The sequence below is a fragment of the Centroberyx gerrardi genome, chromosome 10 (genome assembly GCF_048128805.1).
Source record: "Centroberyx gerrardi isolate f3 chromosome 10, fCenGer3.hap1.cur.20231027, whole genome shotgun sequence".
NCBI classification, from domain to species: Eukaryota; Metazoa; Chordata; class Actinopteri; order Beryciformes; family Berycidae; genus Centroberyx; species Centroberyx gerrardi.
The window spans coordinates 25581451-25603737 of NC_136006.1; the positions used below are offsets into that span (position 1 = coordinate 25581451).

The 22287-nt window shown below is 41.9% G+C and overlaps 1 protein-coding gene across 2 annotated transcripts in view; it reads right to left on the reverse strand.

The window, feature by feature from the left end:
* Window positions 1–22287, reverse strand: part of LOC139918003 (ephrin type-A receptor 6-like) — a 172629-nt gene that overhangs the window by 121543 nt on the left and 28799 nt on the right. For both annotated transcript variants that reach the window (XM_078285969.1, XM_071907256.2), the window contains exon 3: window positions 11575–12238. In XM_078285969.1, coding sequence (XP_078142095.1) covers window positions 11575–12238 — 664 coding nt within the window. The remainder of the gene's footprint in view (window positions 1–11574; window positions 12239–22287) is intronic.

Sequence of the window (22287 nt, forward strand, 5' to 3'; positions counted from 1 at the left end):
GCCATTCCTGCATGTGTGTGTGTGTGTGTAAGGTGTCGCCGCTCCACTGCATGTGTGCATGTGTTGTGTGTGGATGTGCTGATGACCAAATAAAGGTTCTTCTTCTTCTTCTTCTTCTTCTTATATTCTGGCTCTCTTCCATTTCTGAATCCATCCACATTGGTGAGGCAGAATGCCACTGGTGTTGCAGCCAACCTTTGTATGGATATCATTTTAGATATTCCTTGTCGATCGGTCCAAGTTATAGTGTGGAAAAAGACATCTTAATATTTCACAGAGCTGGCTACTCAAGTAAACTTAGTGCAAACAACAGCATTTTATATGTAGAAATTCATCCCAAGGTCTTGTCTACAACAGAGTGTGACCTGTTTTTCTTTTCCGTTTGGGGCTATTTTAGTATAAAAATGAGATATGCGCCCTATCAAGTGTTCAGAATGTGAGTGCTGTTCTGTACAGCTGAGTTGTCCCCTTGAATATTCTACCCTCTGTTCATTTAATAATCAGTCCCCAAAGGCATTGCATATTAGTAGCCTACATATTATTTAGTTGAATTACATATTAGTGAATTGAAATGACACTGACAGTGCCACTGATGCAGTCTACCCTTGTCTGGATATTACTTTAGATGTTCCATGTCGATAGTTATAGGAAATGGCCTGGAATAATTTACCAACATGGCTATTTATACCTCGGAACCTGTTTTTTGTAATTACTGTCAAATAAGACTATGTGCCATTTCAAACTGCTGCCACTCATTGTGTCACCTAGGTGTCGATTAGTTTAAAAAAAAAAAAAAAATCCTATATTTCTAGCATCAAACTAAATCCAACATTGTAAAAGCTTCTCTGGATCAAAAGTTAGCAGTATCTTCTCCTTCCCTCTAGGTCTGCTGGCTGCAGGTTTTATCTGTTATTAAAGCCCAGCATAGAATTTAATTTCAGAAGCTTATTTTGCCAAGCAATCAATGCTGACTGTTGTAAAATACCATGTGGTCCAATAAGATAATAACTCTGACCAACACATCAGTGAAGTACAGAGGGAAATTTTCATCATCACAGTTAGCCTATAATCTTATAATAAGATGTAAAATGGTAGGATACAGTCATTATTCCAATTGTTTAATTGAATAGGCTTAGAAAAAATATCAAAAGGTATCAAAAGTATCTTCACCTAGGCTTAGGAAAAGAATCAAATTGAATTTATACCATCAAGCCTAGCCTGCTTTTTGCAGTGGGACTGGTATGGCAGGGTATTCTTCCTTTATATTTTGCTGATGTAGCTTTTAAATCTGCGCACAGTAAGTGTCTTTACCCACATACAGACCATGCAGACACATGCAGTGACCAGTCATCTATAGTTGATTTCCATAACTACCTACAGTATAAAACATCTGTGATCAGGCCAACATATCTTTACATTTGCTCTTTGTATAGTCTAGGACTACCAATAGCAATCTGGGCCAGTTACTGAGCCCTGTGTAAATGGGCTTAATTCAATAAACCTTAAGCTAGTCCCTGCATCTAATATTTGCCACCAAAACTTCAAACCGGCTTACATCAACTTAATTTCTGGGGACAAGTGGAGCAAGGGCTGATGACTGACAAGGTATCATTATTTGGTCAATGTGATAAATTACACATACTGTAGAGAGTGACAAGAATTTAATGTGCAAAATTATTAGTTGTAGGGACTGACAACATATTATTATTGGATCAGTGTGATAAATTATCAGTTGTAGGTCACCAAACTATCAGTTTAGAGGGAATTTTGGTCCTGATGCTCCCTAGTGGGATTTTTTGGCTTCCACATTCGCAATTTGTTTGATCTTTGGTATAATGATAAAAAACGACAAGATTAGTTTTGGACCCCCTTAGGCTGAAGTATGGCAAATGCAACACCTTGTTATACCCAACTGATGCCCATGGCTGTGCATAAAGTTTCCTATGTGCCCAGTTTGACATTCACTTCATCACAATAAAACAGCAGATCGCTCACATTCAGTAAACAGCTGCACAAGGCATGTCTGTGGACTTTTTCACTCCAGCTGTGTTTCCAACACCATTGGCAACAATTCACTGCTTTATTAAAAGAGATCATTGATGATCTCTGGAATATAACCAGATCTTAATGTGTAATCACTCTGTGTTGGCATGTTGATTGGCTATGTGGGTACAGATGTTTAGGCTTAGTAGTCTACATAAACAGTAGCCTAAGCATTAACAAATCTTTTGCAATAAATGAGGAAATGTGCTTGCATATTTTATTCCATCATATTGTTGCCCAGGCTGCAATCCAACAGCTGTCTCTCCATGAAATGAACCACAAGACGGGAAAAGGTAGGGTAATAAAGCATACTGCATTGAGTAAATTTATATATTTTTTAAGTTTAAAATACATATATGCATTTTTGAAAACGTAGACCATCAAAGAAAAGTGAACAATACAGTTAAAAGACAGACTGACTGTACTATTGATTCCATTTTTTTTTTTTTCTCGTTCTCAACCCCACGCTTTCGCATCTTTCAAAATTGTGTAGTAAGTGGAGATTGTGTGAAAACAGTGTGCTTACACACTCTTTCACACTCAGGATTGTACTTATTGGTGTTTTGGGCTGTTTGTATGTGTATGTGTGTGTGTGTTTGTGTGTGTGTGTGTGTGTGTACGTGTGTGTTCGTCTTGGCCTGTGCAGCAGCAGCAATGGATGGTTCCTATTAAGCCTGGGTTCATCAACACCTCTACCCAGTGAGGGATGTGGCCATCAAAGGGTCAGCTGTGGGACATGAGTGCTATCCATCACTTCTGTGTGTGTGTGTATGTGTGTGTATGTGTGTGTGAACAGAATGGAGAGAGAGCAGCATTTTGTATGGTCTAGTGAACCAAAAAAGCTGAAAAATACACAGCAGTATTATAGAAGGTTAGAGCACACACACTCACCTTTGCACACATGTACAGCAAACATGCATGTATGTACACACACACACACACACACACACACACACACACCCTTCACTTTGCCTCTTTCCTCTCCCGGACTTTCTAATTTCCGCAGAACTCACTGAAAAGTTTGTTTTTTCTGGAAAAAGAAAAAGTTCCCTCCACCCAAACATCATCTTTTTTTAATTCTATTTTTTTTCCCCTTCTAATTCTCCGACTGCAGAAGAGAGTTGTGGGTGATTTATTCGCGCAGATCAAACCAATCCATTAGTGTGCTGTCATAAAGTGTTAATGAATTCAGAGGAAAGTCAAGGCCTCTGGCTCCTAGTTTGTCAAACTAACACAGAGGAGGGACCCAGTGCTGCAGCTAGTCTGGACTTGCACTCAACTCACGTAATCATTTTTTACCCAAAAATACTTCTGCTGTTCATGGCACTACAACAAGTACAGATTGTGTCGAGTCCCACAGCACTGTGTAAATTAATGATCAATTTATTAATTAATGATCAGTTTATGTGAATATGATCTCAGCTCTCTGGCTTCCTAGCTGCCTTTATCTCTACTATGTAAATTAGTAATGTTAGCAAACATAGCTTATCACCATATATCACCATTGATCACTGTATGGCAGCAAAACTAAACTAATAGTTGAAGGATCCAAAAGTATGTTTTCCCGCTGTGCGACATAATTTAAATAAATTTGCATACGAGAAGAGCATTAGGGAATAGTGTGCAAAATTGAAATGTGAAGATTTAGAGTTAAAATCAGATTTTCACAATAATACAACTTTTACTGACTTTTATTAATTAGATACTGAGGAGTGATGTAGTTTGATAGTGTACAGGTATAGTGTTGTAGTTTGATAGTGTACAGGTATAGTGATGTAGTTTGATAGTGTACAGGTATAGTGTTGTAGTTTGATAGTGTACAGGTATAGTGATGTAGTTTGATAGTGTACAGGTATAGTGATGTAGTTTGATAGTGTACAGGTATAGTGTTGTAGTTTGATAGTGTACAGGTATAGTGATGTAGTTTGATAGTGTACAGGTATAGTGTTGTAGTTTGATAGTGTACAGGTATAGTGTTGTAGTTTGATAGTGTACAGGTATAGTGTTGTAGTTTGATAGTGTACAGGTATAGTGATGTAGTTTGATAGTGTACAGGTATAGTGATGTAGTTTAATAGTGTACAGGTATAGTGATGTAGTTTGATAGTGTACAGGCAGAGAGGAGTGATGTAGTTTGATAGTGTACAGGTATAGTGATGTAGTTTGATAGTGTACAGGTATAGTGATGTAGTTTAATAGTGTACAGGTATAGTGATGTAGTTTGATAGTGTACAGGCAGAGAGGAGTGATGTAGTTTGATAGTGTACAGGTATAGTGATGTAGTTTGATAGTGTACAGGTATAGTGATGTAGTTTGATAGTGTACAGGTATAGTGATGTAGTTTGATAGTGTACAGGTATAGTGATGTAGTTTGATAGTGTACAGGTATAGTGATGTAGTTTGATAGTGTACAGGTATAGTGATGTAGTTTGATAGTATACAGGTATAGTGATGTAGTTTGGCTCTTGACGACCATGGTGCCTTGGTGTTTATGCTATGGTAAAAATATGTTCATTCGAACGGCCAATGCATTTTCCTCATGGCTTAATGTCATCTTTTTTGTGATTGATACCGTACAGAAATTCTCTTTTGCTTGCCTCCCAGGGAAGTCAGAGTGAGGGTCATCTATAGAACAGCAGCCCTGGAGCTGGTAGGGAGGTAGTGTCTTGCTCTAACCCGGGACCACCCTGCTGCCCTGATGCTGATTATTTGAATAACCTGTCCTTGATTTAACTGGTTGGCCATGCAGATAGGAGTAGAATCTTCAAAAGCAGTCTGAATGTGGAATTGGTTAAAATATCTTGACTGGAAATACAAGCCCCACTATTAGATACAGAGATAGGAGCAGTTTAAAATAAATAGCGAGTGTACACTATCACTTTAGCTCTCTGTAGCACACGCATTTAAATGGGTTTTACAATAAATTGCAGATTCATCCAGTGTCTCGTCTGAGCTGTGTGGTCACAACATAAAGTTTATCATTTTAGTTTCATAACCATGTTGGCGACTCGGAGATTAAAGTTCTAATGAAAGCTGAAATCCTCCCATTTGTTCAGGCTCCATTCAGATAGGAAATGAAATTGTGAGAGAGAGCCTGTGTAATCACCAGAGAGAGAGAGAGATAAAACAAGAGAATGAGTGCTAAAACGAAGAGGTGGCTGGCCTAAGCCTATATGTGTGCAGGAGCATGCCAACAGAAACCGGCAGGGTTTATTGTTAGCCGCTAGCCTTGATTAACTTCAGCCTTAGTCTCCTGCGTACTGACACTCCAACCTTCATCCAGGAAATGGATAGGGGATTAACGCACTATTGTGACCAAAATCACTGGGTTTGAATCAGAGTAAAGATTATTTGGCTTTAGCAAGGTGGAGATCGAGCATGTCTGTACCTCTATGGAGCTGAAACCCCTTATTCCAGCCTCAGCCTTCAACAGCTTATCTTTCCTCTCAGAATAAATGAAGGTTTATGAGTCAGGATTGAAGTGTTTGTCTGCCAAATATCTTTCCTCAAGTGTGCTGGTCTAGTGCTCGGGGTAATGTACGGAAAAGCATTAAACGCTAAGATGATCTCTAACACCGTTTGTGAGACCTGAACTCAATAAAGCGGTATGGAGCACTTTGGCCCTCAGTTATGGTAATACCAGGGCAATTTCACAGGGATCCGTTGCATCTAAAGCACTCACTTTCATAAAATACTTAGTGTAAAGTAGATTATTTAAAATTTAGTCTCTGCACTCAAATACTTCCAGAATAGAAACAGCTAAAAGTACAACTTTCAACTTTCCTCTTTGACAGCGCATGTATATTTACAAGTACATTTACATTTTAGGCATTAGCTGATGCTCTTATGCAGAGGGACTTACAGTGAGTGTAAGAGCAGAATTCTAGATCAGCAACATTACAAGCAACCAAAAATAAGGAGAGCAAAGGTCAATGCAATCACAGATCACTAAAACCTCTCATTCTACTCTTTCCTTTCTAGCATAGGCAAGCAGGCAGAGTGTCCCCAGCACCAAAGTGAGTTGTAAGCTGGGGATTGAGGCATTAGCTTAGCCAGGCACCTCAGTCTCTCTCCCCCGAAGCCCAAGGCTCTCCAGTGGTACCTTCGCATGGAGGTTTTTAATAACGCCGCTTGTTTGAATCCTGGAACAATGAGCAGGGACTGTATTTCAGGGCTGACACTGCAGTAAAATGGCTACACATAGCCCAAAGGGCTAAACGTAACCCAACTGTGAAATCTGCTTCTCAAAGAGCGAGAGGTGAAGGGTAGAAGGGAGAAGAGGGGGGCGAGAGAGAGAGAGAGAGAGAATGAAAGGGAAGGAGCAAATGAACGTAGTCTCTACATAGGGCCCGTAGGAATACTGATATTCAGTGGCACAAGGCGGAGGTGGTCATGTTGTGTGTTTTGTTTGACTTTGTTTGTTGTGACTCCTTCAGGTTACCCAACACAGCAAATGCAAAAACATATTCAATACAGATGCAAGGTGAATGGAGAGATGCCGCCTGAATACTATGAGAATTTTCTTGTCCTGCATATTGACCGTTTCTTTTCAAATCTCTTTTTCAAAGCGTACTCTTTGTTTTTCTGGCATCATATCGGGCGAACAGTCATCCGTGAGCCCGGTAATTCATGCCACATGGATGAAACGGCGAGACGCGGACCAGACGGCCGGGATACGCCACGTCATTCTATTATCTCCGTGAAAAAGAACAAGCCCGCGAACACGCCGCGACCTGTCTCAACAGCTTCAACGAACTGACTTCACCATCTGTTCCCTTCAAGTTCCCGAGAGCGACTTTATCTGTCATCATAAAGCTCGTTCTGCCGCACAGCAATTAAAGGCGTACGTAAGAGTAGGGAAAGATAATACAGGGGGGCAACTTGAATGAGGCGGCCATTTTGGTGCAGTCCGGCTCTAATCACAGCTGCAGTTTCACCCCTGGCCTGTTGATTGCGGTGCAGCTGTGGGTGCAGCTGGGAAACCTCGCCGGCCCGCATCGCAAGATGAATCATAATCAAGTGTACGAGGACATCTGGCTCCAGACGGTGGGAGAAAAAAGCAGCCGAGGGTCTCAAAAGCATTTTTTAAAAAGAGGGATCTAGGCAACGGGGCAGCGACGGGGCAGCTTGATCATTGTGATGCTGTAATGAATAGACATTTGACTATCTGTGCTCTCCACAGATGACTTGTTCTTGTTTGTCGAAGGCTGCGTATCAAAGGAAAAGTGGAAGCTGTAGTGATCAGCAGGAAGGACAGTTGCCCTCTGATGAAAATGACTGAAGAATCACAGTACACTCTCAATGAAAAGGGTTCTCTACAGTACTAGGAAATGGTTCTTGAAGGCTTGGACAATAGCAGAACCCTTCATTGTGCTATAAAGAACCCTTTTAGAAAGGTTCTCTATAGCACCAGGCTCAAATGGTTCTGAACAGACCCTGAAAAGAACCATTCAGAAAGAAATGTGCTGAAAAGAACCATTTAAGAATCTTCAATTCTTCAAATCAACAGTACTTCAAGAACTTTTTAAGAACCACACAAGGTTCTTTATACTGATATCATTTTTATTTTAACAAATCACAAGGTTCCTTGAGTCACTAGGTTCCATATAGAACTGCTACCCTAACCAAAGAACCCTTGAAGAACCCTCCTTTTCTGGGTGTACCTGATAACTAATGTTAGCCACATATCTCTGCGCCTTATTTTCCTTCCCTATCTCCCTCTCACTCTTACACTTATTCATTTTCCACCTTTTTTTTTTCTCTCCGGCTGCTTGCGGAAAAGCCATTCACTTACTCTTTTTCTCACTATTTTCCATTTATTTTCAACTACCTTGAAATACTCGACACGGTTAGAGACTGATACAGAGACACAGAGAGAGTAAACTTTTAAATGTAAACCCGGGCCATTGAATTATTTAGTATGTTTAGCACACACACACATGCACACCTAATTGTTACTACAATTTCCAATATGCCGTTATTGGCTTTATTACTACAATGTTATCAATTTTGAAATTGTTCTACATTATTAGAAATACTGATGATTATGTACTATTGTAGAGTACAGCATATGTTATAAAAGCAAATAATCAATCATCTGAGGGATGAAAGGGAGAGGCTGGGAGAAAAGAGACAGATAGAGACAGCAAAACAGACAGTCTTTATCTCAATCAAACCCTACTAAATATCACACACTAGCCAGCTGGATACAGATGAAAGAAATTTCATATAAATAAAAAAACATGTCTCTGCAAATAGGAATAGAATCAGATATAAGCTCCTCTTTAAACACTCTGCACTGTCTGAAAAATCAGGAATCATATGAATTAGTAACAGCGTTTTTTTTTTTCTTCTTACACACATTAGTCGTCAGCACCAGGGTTTCTGGTCTCTAAATGGGGGTGTGGGTTTGAATCCCGTTTCTGACGAGCAGTTCTGATACTCATTCAGTTTCCCTATGAGTCCAGACTTTTTGGACACCCTGTGGACCTGGAGACCCTGACATTAGGCCTTCACAAGGGTCGAAAAGACACTAAGGAATGGCATCGGCCCGTTTGTGAAGTTGCATTTGTTTTGTGCGCTATATGGCATTCCCAGTGAGTGCAGTCAGTCAGCGATAACTCCAAGCCCATATCAGAGAGGCGGAGATCAAACTGCTGTCTGGCCAGCCGAGCTAATCTGTCACACTGAGGTGGCCCCTGGGACCGTGGGTGGTGGACTTCTATACTGCTGACACGCACACCAACACACACACATACACTGATGGAGCCCATTACAGGTTTTCAGCAGGGCAGCAGACAGCCTTTATTTGTCGATTCCTCTGATAGAGCGCTGATGCCTGGGCCTTTCGACTCCAACGCCGGACAGAACAAGCTCCTTCGCTGTCTCTGCCACAGTTCACTAATGCACCGCTGTCTCTGGATTACACCGAGGGCGTAGGTTTGATTGGGAAAGTGGTAGGGACACATATTGGCAGGTGGGTTTGGCCTCTGCCAGAAAAAATACAGTATATATTTGCATTTCCTGCAATTCCACTCAATATTCTATGACTGTATTATACTCTTGAACACAACTCTCACTCCTCTCTCCCTGCCTGAGGTGGTCTCTCTCTCTCCTCTCTCTCTCTTCTCTCTCTCTCTCTCTCTCTCTGTCCATCTCTGATGCCTGTAATGATACTCTGACAACTTTTTTTGTGTAATTTTGTTCTTGCACTTGGGTTGAATTACCAAAGGAGATGTATGTTGCAAATAATGCTCAAATCGCAGCGATATGCTGTATGAGATAACATTACATTTCACAGTCTGAAGTCTCCTCTCCCTGCCTGGCTTGGGCTGTCTTTCTGTCTCTCTCTTTCTTTCTCTCTCGCCTCTGCAAGTTCAAGTTCATTTATTTATACAGCCCTTAATCACAAGCATGTCTCATAGGACTTTGCAGAGAATGAGCCTAACTAGATCTAACTGATCAGCAATCAACCTTACAGCAGAATGATAAGACAAACAAGACAAAAACAAGGAAGCAGAGCAAAGCACAAGACACACAATATCAAGTTTTATCGAGACATAGCAAGCCTACCTGCCCTACATAACCTAGCCACCACCAGCCTTAGACCCTCGAAGCATACAAGGAAAAACTGCCAAGAAAACCTTATTAGGGAAAAAAAAATGGAAGAAACCTTGGGTGGGCCAAGTCAAAGAGGGATCCCCCACCGGGACGGCTAAGTGTGCAATAGCTGCCAGGACAAACAGTGGAATGGACACCCTGCTCCACTCCTTTTGAGCTAACATTGTGCTGTTCCTTTAGGCAAAGTTGGGTCTAAGCCAATCAGATAGGTAAGGGACCAAACAAAAACAAAACCAAACAAATTACTGCTCCCAGGGAGTAATATGTGAAGTAATAACATTACTTTTAAAATGAGTAACAAGTACTTACTCTTTTTAAGTAACAAATGTTCACACTGGTGCACACATACATGCATGCACTCTCTCTCTCTCCCTCTCACACACACACACAGCCTCTCAGGCTATAACAGGGAAGCTCTCTCCCATCGCACTAACAATCAGGCCCAAACAGTCTGATCCCCTCGCATTAGATCTCATCTGACTCTCTAGAGGGCTAGCGGCTATAGCAATGACAGAGGGAGCGGAGGAAGATGAAGGAGGGATGATGAGGAGGAAGAGAGATAATGAAGGGAGAGGTGAAAGAGAAAGGAGGTTTGCCTTTGTAAATCTTTGATACATCAGAGCACAGCGGAGAAGCGGGTGCGTGCATGTGGTATACGGGGTATAAGGGGTTGTAGAGAGGCAGATAGTCACTGACACAGAGGGACGCTTCTGTAGTTTTGCATCTGATATGCTTTCATGTGTATAAAGTAGATGAATATGAAGCCCTACAGACATTATATCAGCTACTTCATCTATCCACATGGCTTATCTATTTGGCTGGCTGATGCGTCAATACTTATGTTAAGCCGACCACCGAAGAAATGGAGTTCCTGGCCAGGCTCCTATATCATCTACTGTATGTCTCTCCATGTTGATAAGAGATCATATGAATAAATGAATGGGATAGAGGGAGCAGAGTGAATAGGATATGGAGGGGATAGAGTGAAAGCTGGAAAATGTACAGGCAGAGGGAGGTATTTGAGATGGGAGAAAAAAAAGACAGACAGACTGGCAGAGAGAGAGAGTAAACCAAGAGGCATGCTGCAGTCGTGTCCTATGGGATAGACAGTAGATGTGAGCTTCCTACTTGAAAATAGTGTTCATCTCAGCTTTCAGGTGATAAACAGTACTAGAAAATACTGCTCACCTCAGTTTCAGGTGGTAAATATTAAAAGAAAATACCATTCACCTCAGCTTTCAGGTGGTAAATTCTAAAAAAGATGCTATTCATCTTTGCTTTCAGGTAGTAAATACTACTTTGGAAAAGGGTTTTGCAATTTCCTGACGACACCAACAAGCACATATCTGCAATCAAGTGTAGGAAATTATATATTCATTTCAAATAAAACAAACAAAATGAAAGATTTTCATCACAGCGGTCATTTGTGATCACAACTCTTAAAATGCCATGGCAGGACACAACTACCTGCTGTATTTTTGGTTTATGGTTGACACTGCAATGTTTGGTTCACGGTAAAACGTGAATTCAAATATATCACTCACTAAATACATGTGTGTTGAATGTGAAAAAGCTGATCAGAATTAGCCAAAGTCTACAGAAAACTTAAATCAAGGGGTCTTGACTTCCAAGTCAATATTTTGAATTGTCTTTTTAAAGTCTTTCCTATGGTTATTCCTATGTGACATGAATGAAGCATCAGAGGTTGAAATGGTATTCTGGCACAACATCACCCACTAGCAAGGTGCATGGAATGGGCAAATAAATATCACTGGGAAAGGCCATGTTCCAAAACAAGTCAGTTTTACTAATAAATCTTTGTTCTCAGTAGTGCAAGTGTTACAGGACTTTACTCTTTCCCAGAACGGAAAAAAAAAGAAACTGAGAAAGAAAGAAAGCTTGGGCAACTCACCAAGGCAGGAGCCGTCAATCTCCTCGTACCCGATGCTGCAGACACACCTCCCCAGGGGAACCAACCAATCGCCGTCGGCTCCGCAGTACAGTTTGGGCGTGTCCCTTTCTTCGGCATGGTCAACACACGCCCCCCTCACCTCCACCAACGAGGAAGAGTCCACTCGAGGCACTGTGTCGGGGAAGGAGGCCAGGTTCCTCAGCGTGAAGGGACATTTCTTGTAGTAAACCCGCACCGAAACCAAGGCGATGCAGGCGCCGATGTCCTGGAACGCCAGGTAGAAGCCCTTCTTGGTCATGGGCCCCACCTCCCGCACCTCTGTGTTGAGCTTGAGGATGCGGTCGCCCAGGTCCATCTGGGTGAAGCTCTCGTCGGCGGCGATGGTGTCGATCTTGGTGTACTGCGAGGGCTTGAACTTGACGCCGTGGGCCTCGTCGGTCTCGTGGTAGAAGAGGTTGAAGGTCTCCTTGCAGGTGCCCGACACCCAGGGGATGGAGTTGCAGTCGCGCAGGGTGAAACGAAGCTCCACGTAGATCTTCTGGGCGGCCTGGCGGGAGATCCAGTTGGAGCGAAGCCAGTTGTTCTGGTTGGGCTCCATCACGTGGCAAACCTGGAAGGTGTGGATGGGCCGGTTGTGCTCGTCCATCTCCGTGATGGCGTCCCACTGCAGAGGAGGAGGAGGAGGAGGAGGAGGAGGATGATGATAGGAGAGGAGGAGGTTAGGAGAGAAGAGGAGAAGAGGAGGAAGAGAGGGGGAGGAAGAGGTGGGAGAAGAGGAGAGAGAAGACGCGAAGATAATGGAAAAGAGAAGAGGAAGGCAGAAGGAGAGGAGAGACAGAGTGGAACAAAAGAAGAGAGAAGATAGGAATAAAAAGGGAAACAGAGGAGAGGAGACGAGGAGAAGGGGAGGGGGATAGGAGAGAAATGGAAAGATATGAGGGGGGAGAAAAAGGAGGATAGAGGAGAGGAGAAGATGGGAGGAGAGGAGCAGGGAAATGAGGGGAGGATAGGACAAAAAAAGAGGACAAAAGAGCAGAGGAAAGGAAGAAGAGAGGAGAGGTGGGGAGAGGAGAAGAGAAGAAAAAGAAGCAGGAGTTTGTTATTACAGTATTTTAAATTTCACCTTGACGGTACATCAAATCAATATTTATCGATGTCGTCAGCAATATGTAAATTGATTCAAACAAAAATAATACTTCATTTTTACAAATGTCCAAATATACCCTGAAGGTAAAGCAATCTTTTTCAATAAACAAAGCAAATTGAAGGTGCAACTTCAATCTGTTCAATTCAGTTCCATTCAAATACGCTTTACTGGCATGACGGGAAAGAAACCCATGTTATCAGGCAATGTTATCAGCATTAATAGATCACTAATAATGAAACAAAAATCTGTAAATATCAGTGTTATTGGGGATATTTTTCCCTCTTATTCCTCTCTCTCTCTTCCTCAGGTTGATTTTTCCCTCCAATGACGTCTGACTCCGACTGCCGAGTCACCAGCTCTGCGACTCCCAGGTCACGTGATCAGGGAGTATGGCAGCTTTGCGGGGTCACGGGGTTACCTGTCCCCATGTTGCCGGGATGGAAGTTAATGGGGGTTTTTAGCCTCCTGGTCCCACACCGCTCTCTGGTTTTATTCGAGTGGGGACTGGCTACATGGGCGACCCCAGAACCACCCGACATCGACCTCCCAGAATCAAATTACCTGCCTGGGAAAAAGTGCTCTCAAATCACCTCTCTTACAATGCGGCATTGCACCATCCACAAGCTGTGGAGTATGCCCTTATGTGTGTGTGTGTGTGTGTGTGTGTGTGTGTGTGTAGACTGATATATAGACCGGTTTGCTGATAAATGGCACCAATTGGCTTTTTATTAAAAATCAGATATCAGTATCGTCCACCTCTGATATGATGGAGGCTCCTCTTTGACCACAGCTAGGGAAGATGATTTTATTGTTATTATTTTGATATCGGATGTCTGACCAGAGAAATCACTCCAGTGTGGTGTGGGAGGATTTTACTCACCCTGTCTTATGGAGCTGCCAACCCACCTAAATGAATTTCATTAGTATGGCTTTCAATGGAGAGTTATAGAGTCCCCTGATGGTTCAAATGCTGTTTGAGAGGCTTTTCCACTCTGCTAAAAAAGACATTCTGGGATGTTTTGGGACCTCAAAATGGCCAAATTTAAAGATATAGCATATCAGAATATCAGCTATCAGCAGCTTCAATCCAAAAATATTGTTACCAGTATAGGGCTTCAAAAACCCATATCAGTCCGACTGTGGAGGAGTGTGAGCAATGAAACCCTGGCAAATATCCCATTCCTGATTGCAGTATGCAATATCATCTCCAGCTACACCGCCATGCCCTTTAATCAACATTATTTTCATTGAGATAAGCAAGGGATGTGTATGTTAAGTTAGGTGAAAAAGGCCAAGCATAAAGCTATTAATTACCAACTAAGAGATTCACACATAGTTCTATATTTAGAGGTGATCTGTCTTCATCTCACAAACACACGAAAGCACCGCTGCAAACGCACGCGTCTCTCTATTCTAATTAATGCCTGGAAAACAAGTTCTTTATAGGCAAACACAGTCCGGAGAGTTGGGAGAGAGAGATGCTGGTTAATTTGCCAATATTATTTTGCTGATAAGCCAACGCATTTAATAAGCAGTTTTGCACTTAGCTAAATATTACCTCTTGATGAGAGCAGTAATCAAAGCCTAATGTTTGCTTTCACATACTCATTATCCTTTTTAATAACATGTTCTAATTCAATCACCCAAAGACGACAGGCTTTAATCTGTTCTTCCCTCAAGGTGTCACTGTAATCGTAACATAATTACAGTAAAACAAATTGATTTTGATTAGCTATAACATTGCCCAGCACGTGTGTGGTGTTGCACGATGAATTCTAATGGGAAAGCTACGAAACGAGGTAATGTCTGGCGAGCTATGGCTTGCAGGCTATATTGTTGGCTGTATAATTTGTAGCAACACATCAACATCTAATGATGGCAGAAACACCGGTCTTTCCTCCACTTTATAGCAAACAGGGGAAAAGTACCACAGAGATTGCCTTGTCTGTTCATTGCACCCTGCTTTCATGTGTCAATAGTATGTACATGTTGTCATTAATATTTATCATAGATTCACAGATTCATCATCAAATTTAGTTTTGAGGGGCAATTGTCAGCCTTACTTCCTATCTACCTCTCTAACTACCTTTGTACTTACCTACCTCCCTACCCACCTGTCTAAATACCTACCTACTTACCTACCTAAATACTAAAATCTAAATGCATACATACCTATCAACATACTTACCTATCTACATACATACATACCTACCTACCTACCTACTAGGGCTGGGTATCGTTTAAAAAATTACGATACCAGTACCAATACCAGTACCCTTAAAGTGATACCGATACCAATAGAGTACTTCATTCGATACCTTTTTTTTAATGTTTTGGTGGCATCTCGGCACGCTGAACTGCCAACTCCGTCACATACACCGGGCTCGACTTCACCACCACAGACTGTATGGGTTGTAGCTGCTGCGGTAGTGGGCCAATCACACGTCGCATTAAATCGAAGAACGCTTGTGGTGATTGGCTGCGAGCAAAACCATACAAATAGTCATTTTTTTCTAGATCTGTGTACAAAAAGTATCGAATGCAGGTATCGTTTGACTGGAGAAGTTTCGATACTACTTGGTACTGGGTTATTTCGGTCGATACCTTAAAGGTATCGAGTACCGATACCCAGCCCTACTACCTACCTACCTAAATATTTGCAGTAGATTCCAACCTATGCACATTTCTACCTATCTACCTCCCTTCCTTCCTCCCATCCATTCATCTATCAATCCAAGGCTGAAAATTGGATACAAAACACTTCACTCTTGCCCTGTTTCCATCACAGCTCTACGGTTGCTTAACCTTGTGGGGCCATGCAACGTGCATAAGTGTTTAAACAAGTGTTCAACCCAACCAGCCTGCAGGCCCGCTCAGTCGTCTTTGATCACTTAGTCCTCTGCTGTTGACCTGCATAGGTGTGTGCAGAAGGAAAGACTTATCGAAACCCTTGGGCTCCATCCCCCCTGAGAAAAGGCCCTTCAAAGACTTCCCCATTTAGGCCGGCAATCTCTGCAGCTTAGGAGAGCTACTGAGAGCTGTGAGGTCAGACCCAAAGAGGCAGAGAGATAATGCAGCAGAATACCTTGTCTGAGTAAAAGATTTTAAAAGAAAATACTTGACAAAGTACCGCATTGGCAATGATGACAATTGAAAAAGGTTGCCATAAAAATTCAACAAAGACGTGCACGACTCTGTTCACACTGCAAACAAAATGAAATTGAAGATGAGATCCTCAGTATCTTCCTATCAGAGGGGTTCAGTGATAGAATCAATGGCTTCCAAGCCCTAACAGATAAAGAAAATATGAAAATTGTATGAGTTGAGGAGAGCCAGACAATTGATATCGCTGCAAATGTTGTATATTTCTGTCACAATTCCTGGACCAAGAGTAATAAAGATGAATATTGACCAGTCAGACAGAATACTGCTGGAAAAACTCTTGCAACCTCTGAAAGATATTGTTATATTGCTTTTGTGTGATTGTTCAGTTTGATTCTCCTTGTTCTGTTAAAGTATATCTGTAAATATTGTATGTATGCATAAACTTCCTGCTACTTGTGCTACATTTTATATTATTTCTTACTAATATCCATGAGTGCTATGGCAACACAAGTATACTGATCATGCTAATGGAGACACTGAATTTCAGAGAGAGAGAGAGAGAGAGAGAGAGAGAGAGAGAGAGAGAGAGAGAGAGAGAGAGAGAGAGAGAGAGAAAGAGAGAGAGAGAGAGAGAGAAATGAGCTTGTCTGCGTCTGCTGATGTCTCCTTTGACGGGGGTCCTTTGGGTGCTCCCTCCTGCCATCTCTAGCTGACTTTAGCGTGGAGACAACTTGGCCTGAACCAGCCCACCATGGGACCCATAGACTCCCTCCAGTATCCCCGGGGCCCCAAACACCCCAGACTATTACGCTGACAAGGGTTTGACTGACATGGGTTTCTGAGGGCCGATACCAATACTGATATTTTTGGATTAAAGGAGACAATATTTTGCGCCGATAGTATCTTGAAATTTGACCCTTTGACCAGTAAAACTAGAATCAGTTCAGGTTAACGTCACAGATATAGACAACCAGTGTAGTATTGATCAATTCTACAATAAATATCTAATCAAACCGTAAATCATATTGGAGATGGGCCACACTGACCGATGTCTGATTTTTAATAATAGGCCAATATCGGCAAACAGAAATATCAGTCAAACCCTACCGCCGACACTTTGGAGACCAAACTCAGTCTCTCAGCAAAAAATCCAGCCAGCAACAGCCAAGTCAGGGGAATTCACATTTTTCTTCAAACGTTTCACTTTTGTCATGAAGGTCCTGTTGAGAAGTACTTCTTTTTTTCTTTTGTCATGAAAATGGAACTCAGAAGAAAGTATTTCTTTAATTATTTTTCCAGAGCCTTGAGAGTTTCGGGTAAACTTGGAAATGACGAATGAAGACTGAAAGGAGGACAAGGCTGCGACTGCTGAGGACCGGCTTGAATGTGTTTTCAATCTTTCTGTCAATTCATTTCAATTCAGCACAGCTCAATGCTCTTTATTGACATGAAAGTAATGAACTATTGTCAAGATAAAAGATGAACACTCTTATTTGTGTGCGTGTGTGTGTGTGTGTGTGTGTGTGTGTGTGTGTGTGTGTGTGTGTGTATGTTTTTTGTGTGTATGTGGGTAGAAACAACAGTTCAACAGTAGAAGAAGTTGTACTGGTGTGAATGTGTGGAACTGTATGAATGTGAGTCAAGGTGTTGCTGAAAAAGTGCATGGAGCTCTGTCGACTTGCCCTGGTTAAATCAAGGCTTAAACACACACATACACACACACTCACACCTACACACACTCATACCTACACACACACACACGTACACCCAGCAAGGTCAGACATAGCCTTAAGCCTCTCAGCCCAGGACATTTTTACAGTGCACCAAGGTTTGTTATTTTCTCTGCTGAGGTGAATCAGGGTAACATCTACATATCTTGGTATGAAATTGAATAGACATTCCTGTTATTAGTCCGTAGTAATTAATAATAGAGCAATGCAGGGAGATATATATATATATATATATATATATAGAGAGAGAGAGAGAGAGAGAGAGAGAGAGATAGATAGAGTGTAGGCCTATACACAAGAGAGTGTGATCATCAGGAGATAGAAGAGAATTACTCAAGTCAGGAGGCTGTGAAATGAGCTCAAATGCCATTGTAGATAAACCTAGACCAGAGAGAGAGAGAGAGAGAGAGAGAGAGAGAGAGAGAGAGAGAGAGAGAGAGAGAGAGAGAGAGAGAGAGAGAGAGAGAGAGAGAGAGAGAGAGAGAGAGAGAGGCACAGACATTGAAGAAGAATCAGGGAGTGATTTGTTCCAAAGGGGGAAAAACAATCCACTGTGATAGGAACATAGTGCCGTTTGAATTCCCCCCACTAAAACACCATTCAAAGCTGATCTAAACGCCTCTAAGAGTTTCACATCTTGTCAGCTGGCTGATAGTGTCAAGTAGCTATGTGGCGGCAGCACTTTAAAAGGAGTGAAGTCTCTTGCATTCACAACAAGAGCTGAGAGTACTGTTTTCCTAATCGTCTTACAGGCCCTGAGATGCTTTTTCCTCTTAATTGACTTCAAAATTAAAGGGGCATTTCAGCGACAACGCCGCACCTCTGGACCAAACACTAGTCAGCCACCTGACAAGATCCAAGCCTCTTTATTGTGTGCGTGCGTGTGGTGCTGAATTGTAATCCAAAAGTGAGCTAACTTTCTTTTTTTTTTTTTTCTATCAATGTGAAAAACTTAAAGTGAAGCCTCGCCCGGTCACCTCGCTACCCGGCTGCCCGGCCCCAGCCTTAACATGCATAATTGAAAAACGGTCGCCGAAAAGTGTGGTTGATTGATTGCAGCGTGAGGTGAGGCCCTTATAGCCCATCTCTCTCACATGAAAGAGAGCCAGTCATTTTACTGGCCACTCGCCCAGAGGTGAACTCCCTCTATTAAAACCGTGAAAGCCGGGGCCCCATTGAGAGCTGCACTTTTAACTATACTGTCATCACCCGCTCGGCTTCGTCTTCGATGGAAATTAAACATTTAGCGATCCTAACCGCTCCCACCCCGAGGTTGGGTCTGAGGTTGTAAAAGAAGATTCTTTTTTTCCTTTTTTTTTTATATACACACCATTTAAAAGTCAAATGTCCCTCTGTGTGAATGAGAGTGCGTTACGACCCCGCTATAAGAGAATTACTTAATCATTATTTTACAGAAACCAGTGGGGCAGATTAAGGGGTGGGGACTAATATGGTTTTAAATGGTTTAGTATTACACTGGCGGGATAGAGGTCTCATGTTCGCTCTCTATTTTAAAAGCTTCATTTTAAAAGCTTCAAACTTCGCAGGCCTGCATACACACATGCAGTATATGACAGAGTTTAGTTTAGTCTACACTAAGTGAATTCAATTGAATCCCCTGTCCCCCATATTCTGCCTTCCTAATACTTCATAATAATAATTCATAATTAGCATGGATATACATTGATATACGCATTCAAGCTTTGTCCTGTCTGTGTACACTACATACTGTACTTGTTTACACAGCAAGGCAGTGACTCATTTTGTCAGAGCAATTTTGTAATTTTGGAGAGTCTGTTTTGTGCAATTAGTATGGCTAATGCCCATTTTGTTTTTGTGAACAAACTGGAAAGTGGAAGTAAGTGGCCTTTGGAGATAAAACTGGCAGCTGTTACATTGGTGCCCTGAGACATCGGTTATGCATGCAAAGTACAAACTAAAACTCCCAAACTCATCCACCCCCCTACCCTACACACACACACACACACAAAAACAGGCACGCACACACCTGAGTACACACACGCACACCCGAATGGACACACTCAGTCATGCATGCGCACACACACATTCGTGAATTTATGCATTTCAGATATTGACATTAACGTGCTAAACGATGATCACCGTTTTAAATCCGTAGAAAACTGGATGTGAACAAACTTTATTTCACCCATTAATATGTTGAGTATCTTTTTCTCATTCACCGAAGTTTCAAAGACCAGAAAGAGCATTTAGTTGATAGAAAATCGGTTTCTTGGAGGGCTGAGTACTGTGTCCTCATCTGTGAATGTGGGTGCGTGGTTTCAATGAATATTTATGTATATTTGAATATCTGTTAAACGTCACATCTTAAGTCCTCATGGTTAATTTTGCTGGCCCCCTTATTGAAGCAATGGCATTCAGCGAAGCTAGAATAAGACAGATACAGCCCATTATCAGATGACCTATGATTTTGCTGAAAAACAGTAAGCAATTTACTGTAGACTTTTGTACTTTACGAATTTGTAAAAATGTCAAACATGGCAGGTTGGTGCTAGATAAAACTTAGACGATTTTGGTAAAAATTACAATTACAGGACCTCCCCCAGGTGTCCTAATCCAGTGCCAATAGGACATGAGGTTGTCTTATAGCCCTTCTAACCCCTCTGGAGGGTAGGTAGGGTAATTGTAATTATTACTTGAGCTATTCATTAATTCTAATCCCATCCGGCACGACCATATTGGTGATTTCCCCCCTCGACCCGCGATATTAATTTCAGACCCAAATTACCTACTGTTTTTTACTGCCCTCCTAGGTGGTCTGATGATTCTAGTTCCGTCCAGAGAAACACCTCTGGGTTTCAACTCATTTGCAGATGATGAGCGCCAATTGCACTATTTCCTTATTGCCAATGAGAATTTCATTTTTGTCTGGGAAAGTGAGGATGCCCGACATGCAAGCGCTTGTGGAGGCTTTTGCTAATTTACCCTAGACCATACACTCCTACTGGGAGCTAATAAGGCAAACGTCCATCAGGAGAGTTCAATTCAAGATTGTGTATTACGTTTATTATTATTGTTATGTGGAGATGAGAAACAGAGTTTCCTCTTTGGTCCAATGGCTTATTTCCTTGCCCTTTTGGATGCGATGTTGAAAGCGGTAATCCTCGACCTGTTTGTTTTTTATTTTGTCTCCATCTTTGGTGCTTATTGCTGTGGTGTTTCTGCACTGCACTTCCCAGAGATCAGCTCTCAATCAAACAGTGTGTCCAGTACTGTGGCGAGTTTCTGTTGATGCAGTTTGAGTTTCTCTTTTCTTTGTCTGTTCAGCCATGGTGGCTATCACTGCTCATGCTAACTACCCAGTTCTTCTTCTGTTTATTCCAAACAAACTGGAAATGTAAAACGCATCACCCTCTCTGCACCAGGGGATTTTTCCCAGGAAAGAGCTACCAGACACCGGGTGTTTAGAACAGCAAAGTTAAAAGCTTCATGAGCTGGATATAGGTTGAATCAATATTGTGTTATATCAATCAACGATAGGAAATTTACATTTATTTTAATGAAAATATCACAGATTATTACTTTAAACTCTGGAGCGCTGTTTATATCAGAAACAACTAGCAAGCTTTGCATGCAGTGACATTTTCACACAGGAACCTCTGACCAAACGACACATCTACGTCTGTAATTTGGAAAAAAAACATCTAGAGCGATAAGAAAAATAATAGAGAGCATGCGTAACATGCCAGTGCTTGCCAATACCTTCTGCTCAACAAAATCACACACACACACACACACACACACACACACACACACATGGCCCTCAGCATGCTAATGTGAGTGGTTTTGACTAAGTGAATAGCAAAGGGCCATTCAGGGCGTTGGGTTATTTACTGCCCGCTGAGGGAAGATGCTGCGGGGGGGAATCGAACAGTCGGTGGCCGATGAACAGGCCCTCTGATCCATACTCATAATCAACAGGAGGCCGGCGCTCAGCGGACCAATCGACAGGCTCTTCCCACTCATAACCAGGCCTCCTCCTGCCCATCACTGAACACAACACACACACCGGCAGCTGGGCTGGATGGACGCTGCATGGGCATCCTAATGGGGATCAGACTGTATACTGTGTATGTGTGTGTATGTGTGTGTGTGTGTGTGTGAGATACACTTTTCCTCTTATAAGGGCCATTAGGGAAGTATTTGTATCTAGGGCTACGTCTGCACACCTTTCCCCATATAGGGGGGAGACCAGGCTCTTAGGTACTGTAGGGGTGTGTGTGTGTGCATGTGTGCGTGTGTGTGTGTTATCAGTGCATAATGTGTGGAGACTGTTTAATCATTTTATCATACTTGGTTAGTTCAATAGTAATATGGTCTTATAGCATGGGCGTAAATTCAGGTGGAGACAGTAGTGACGTGTCCCTACCACGTTTCTGATGACCTAGAATTGTCTCTATCACCAATTTGATATTAATTCCATCTGTGTTCACTGCTATCAGTGCTACAACATAGTAAAATAAATTCAGTGTTGCATTTTATTAAACATGTACATAATTTACATTCCCATTGTCTGTGAAAGCCTGTTTAAATAGTCATGGTAGTTGTAGTATCTGTGAGGCTTTGAGGCTATTTGCTTAAACATGACAAACATGTTCCCCAGTGCATAATACAGACCGTCTGCTTATTAAGTCTCTTACTGGAAATGTTATGGTATCCATGTAGCTAAACCAATTTAATAGCTCACCAACA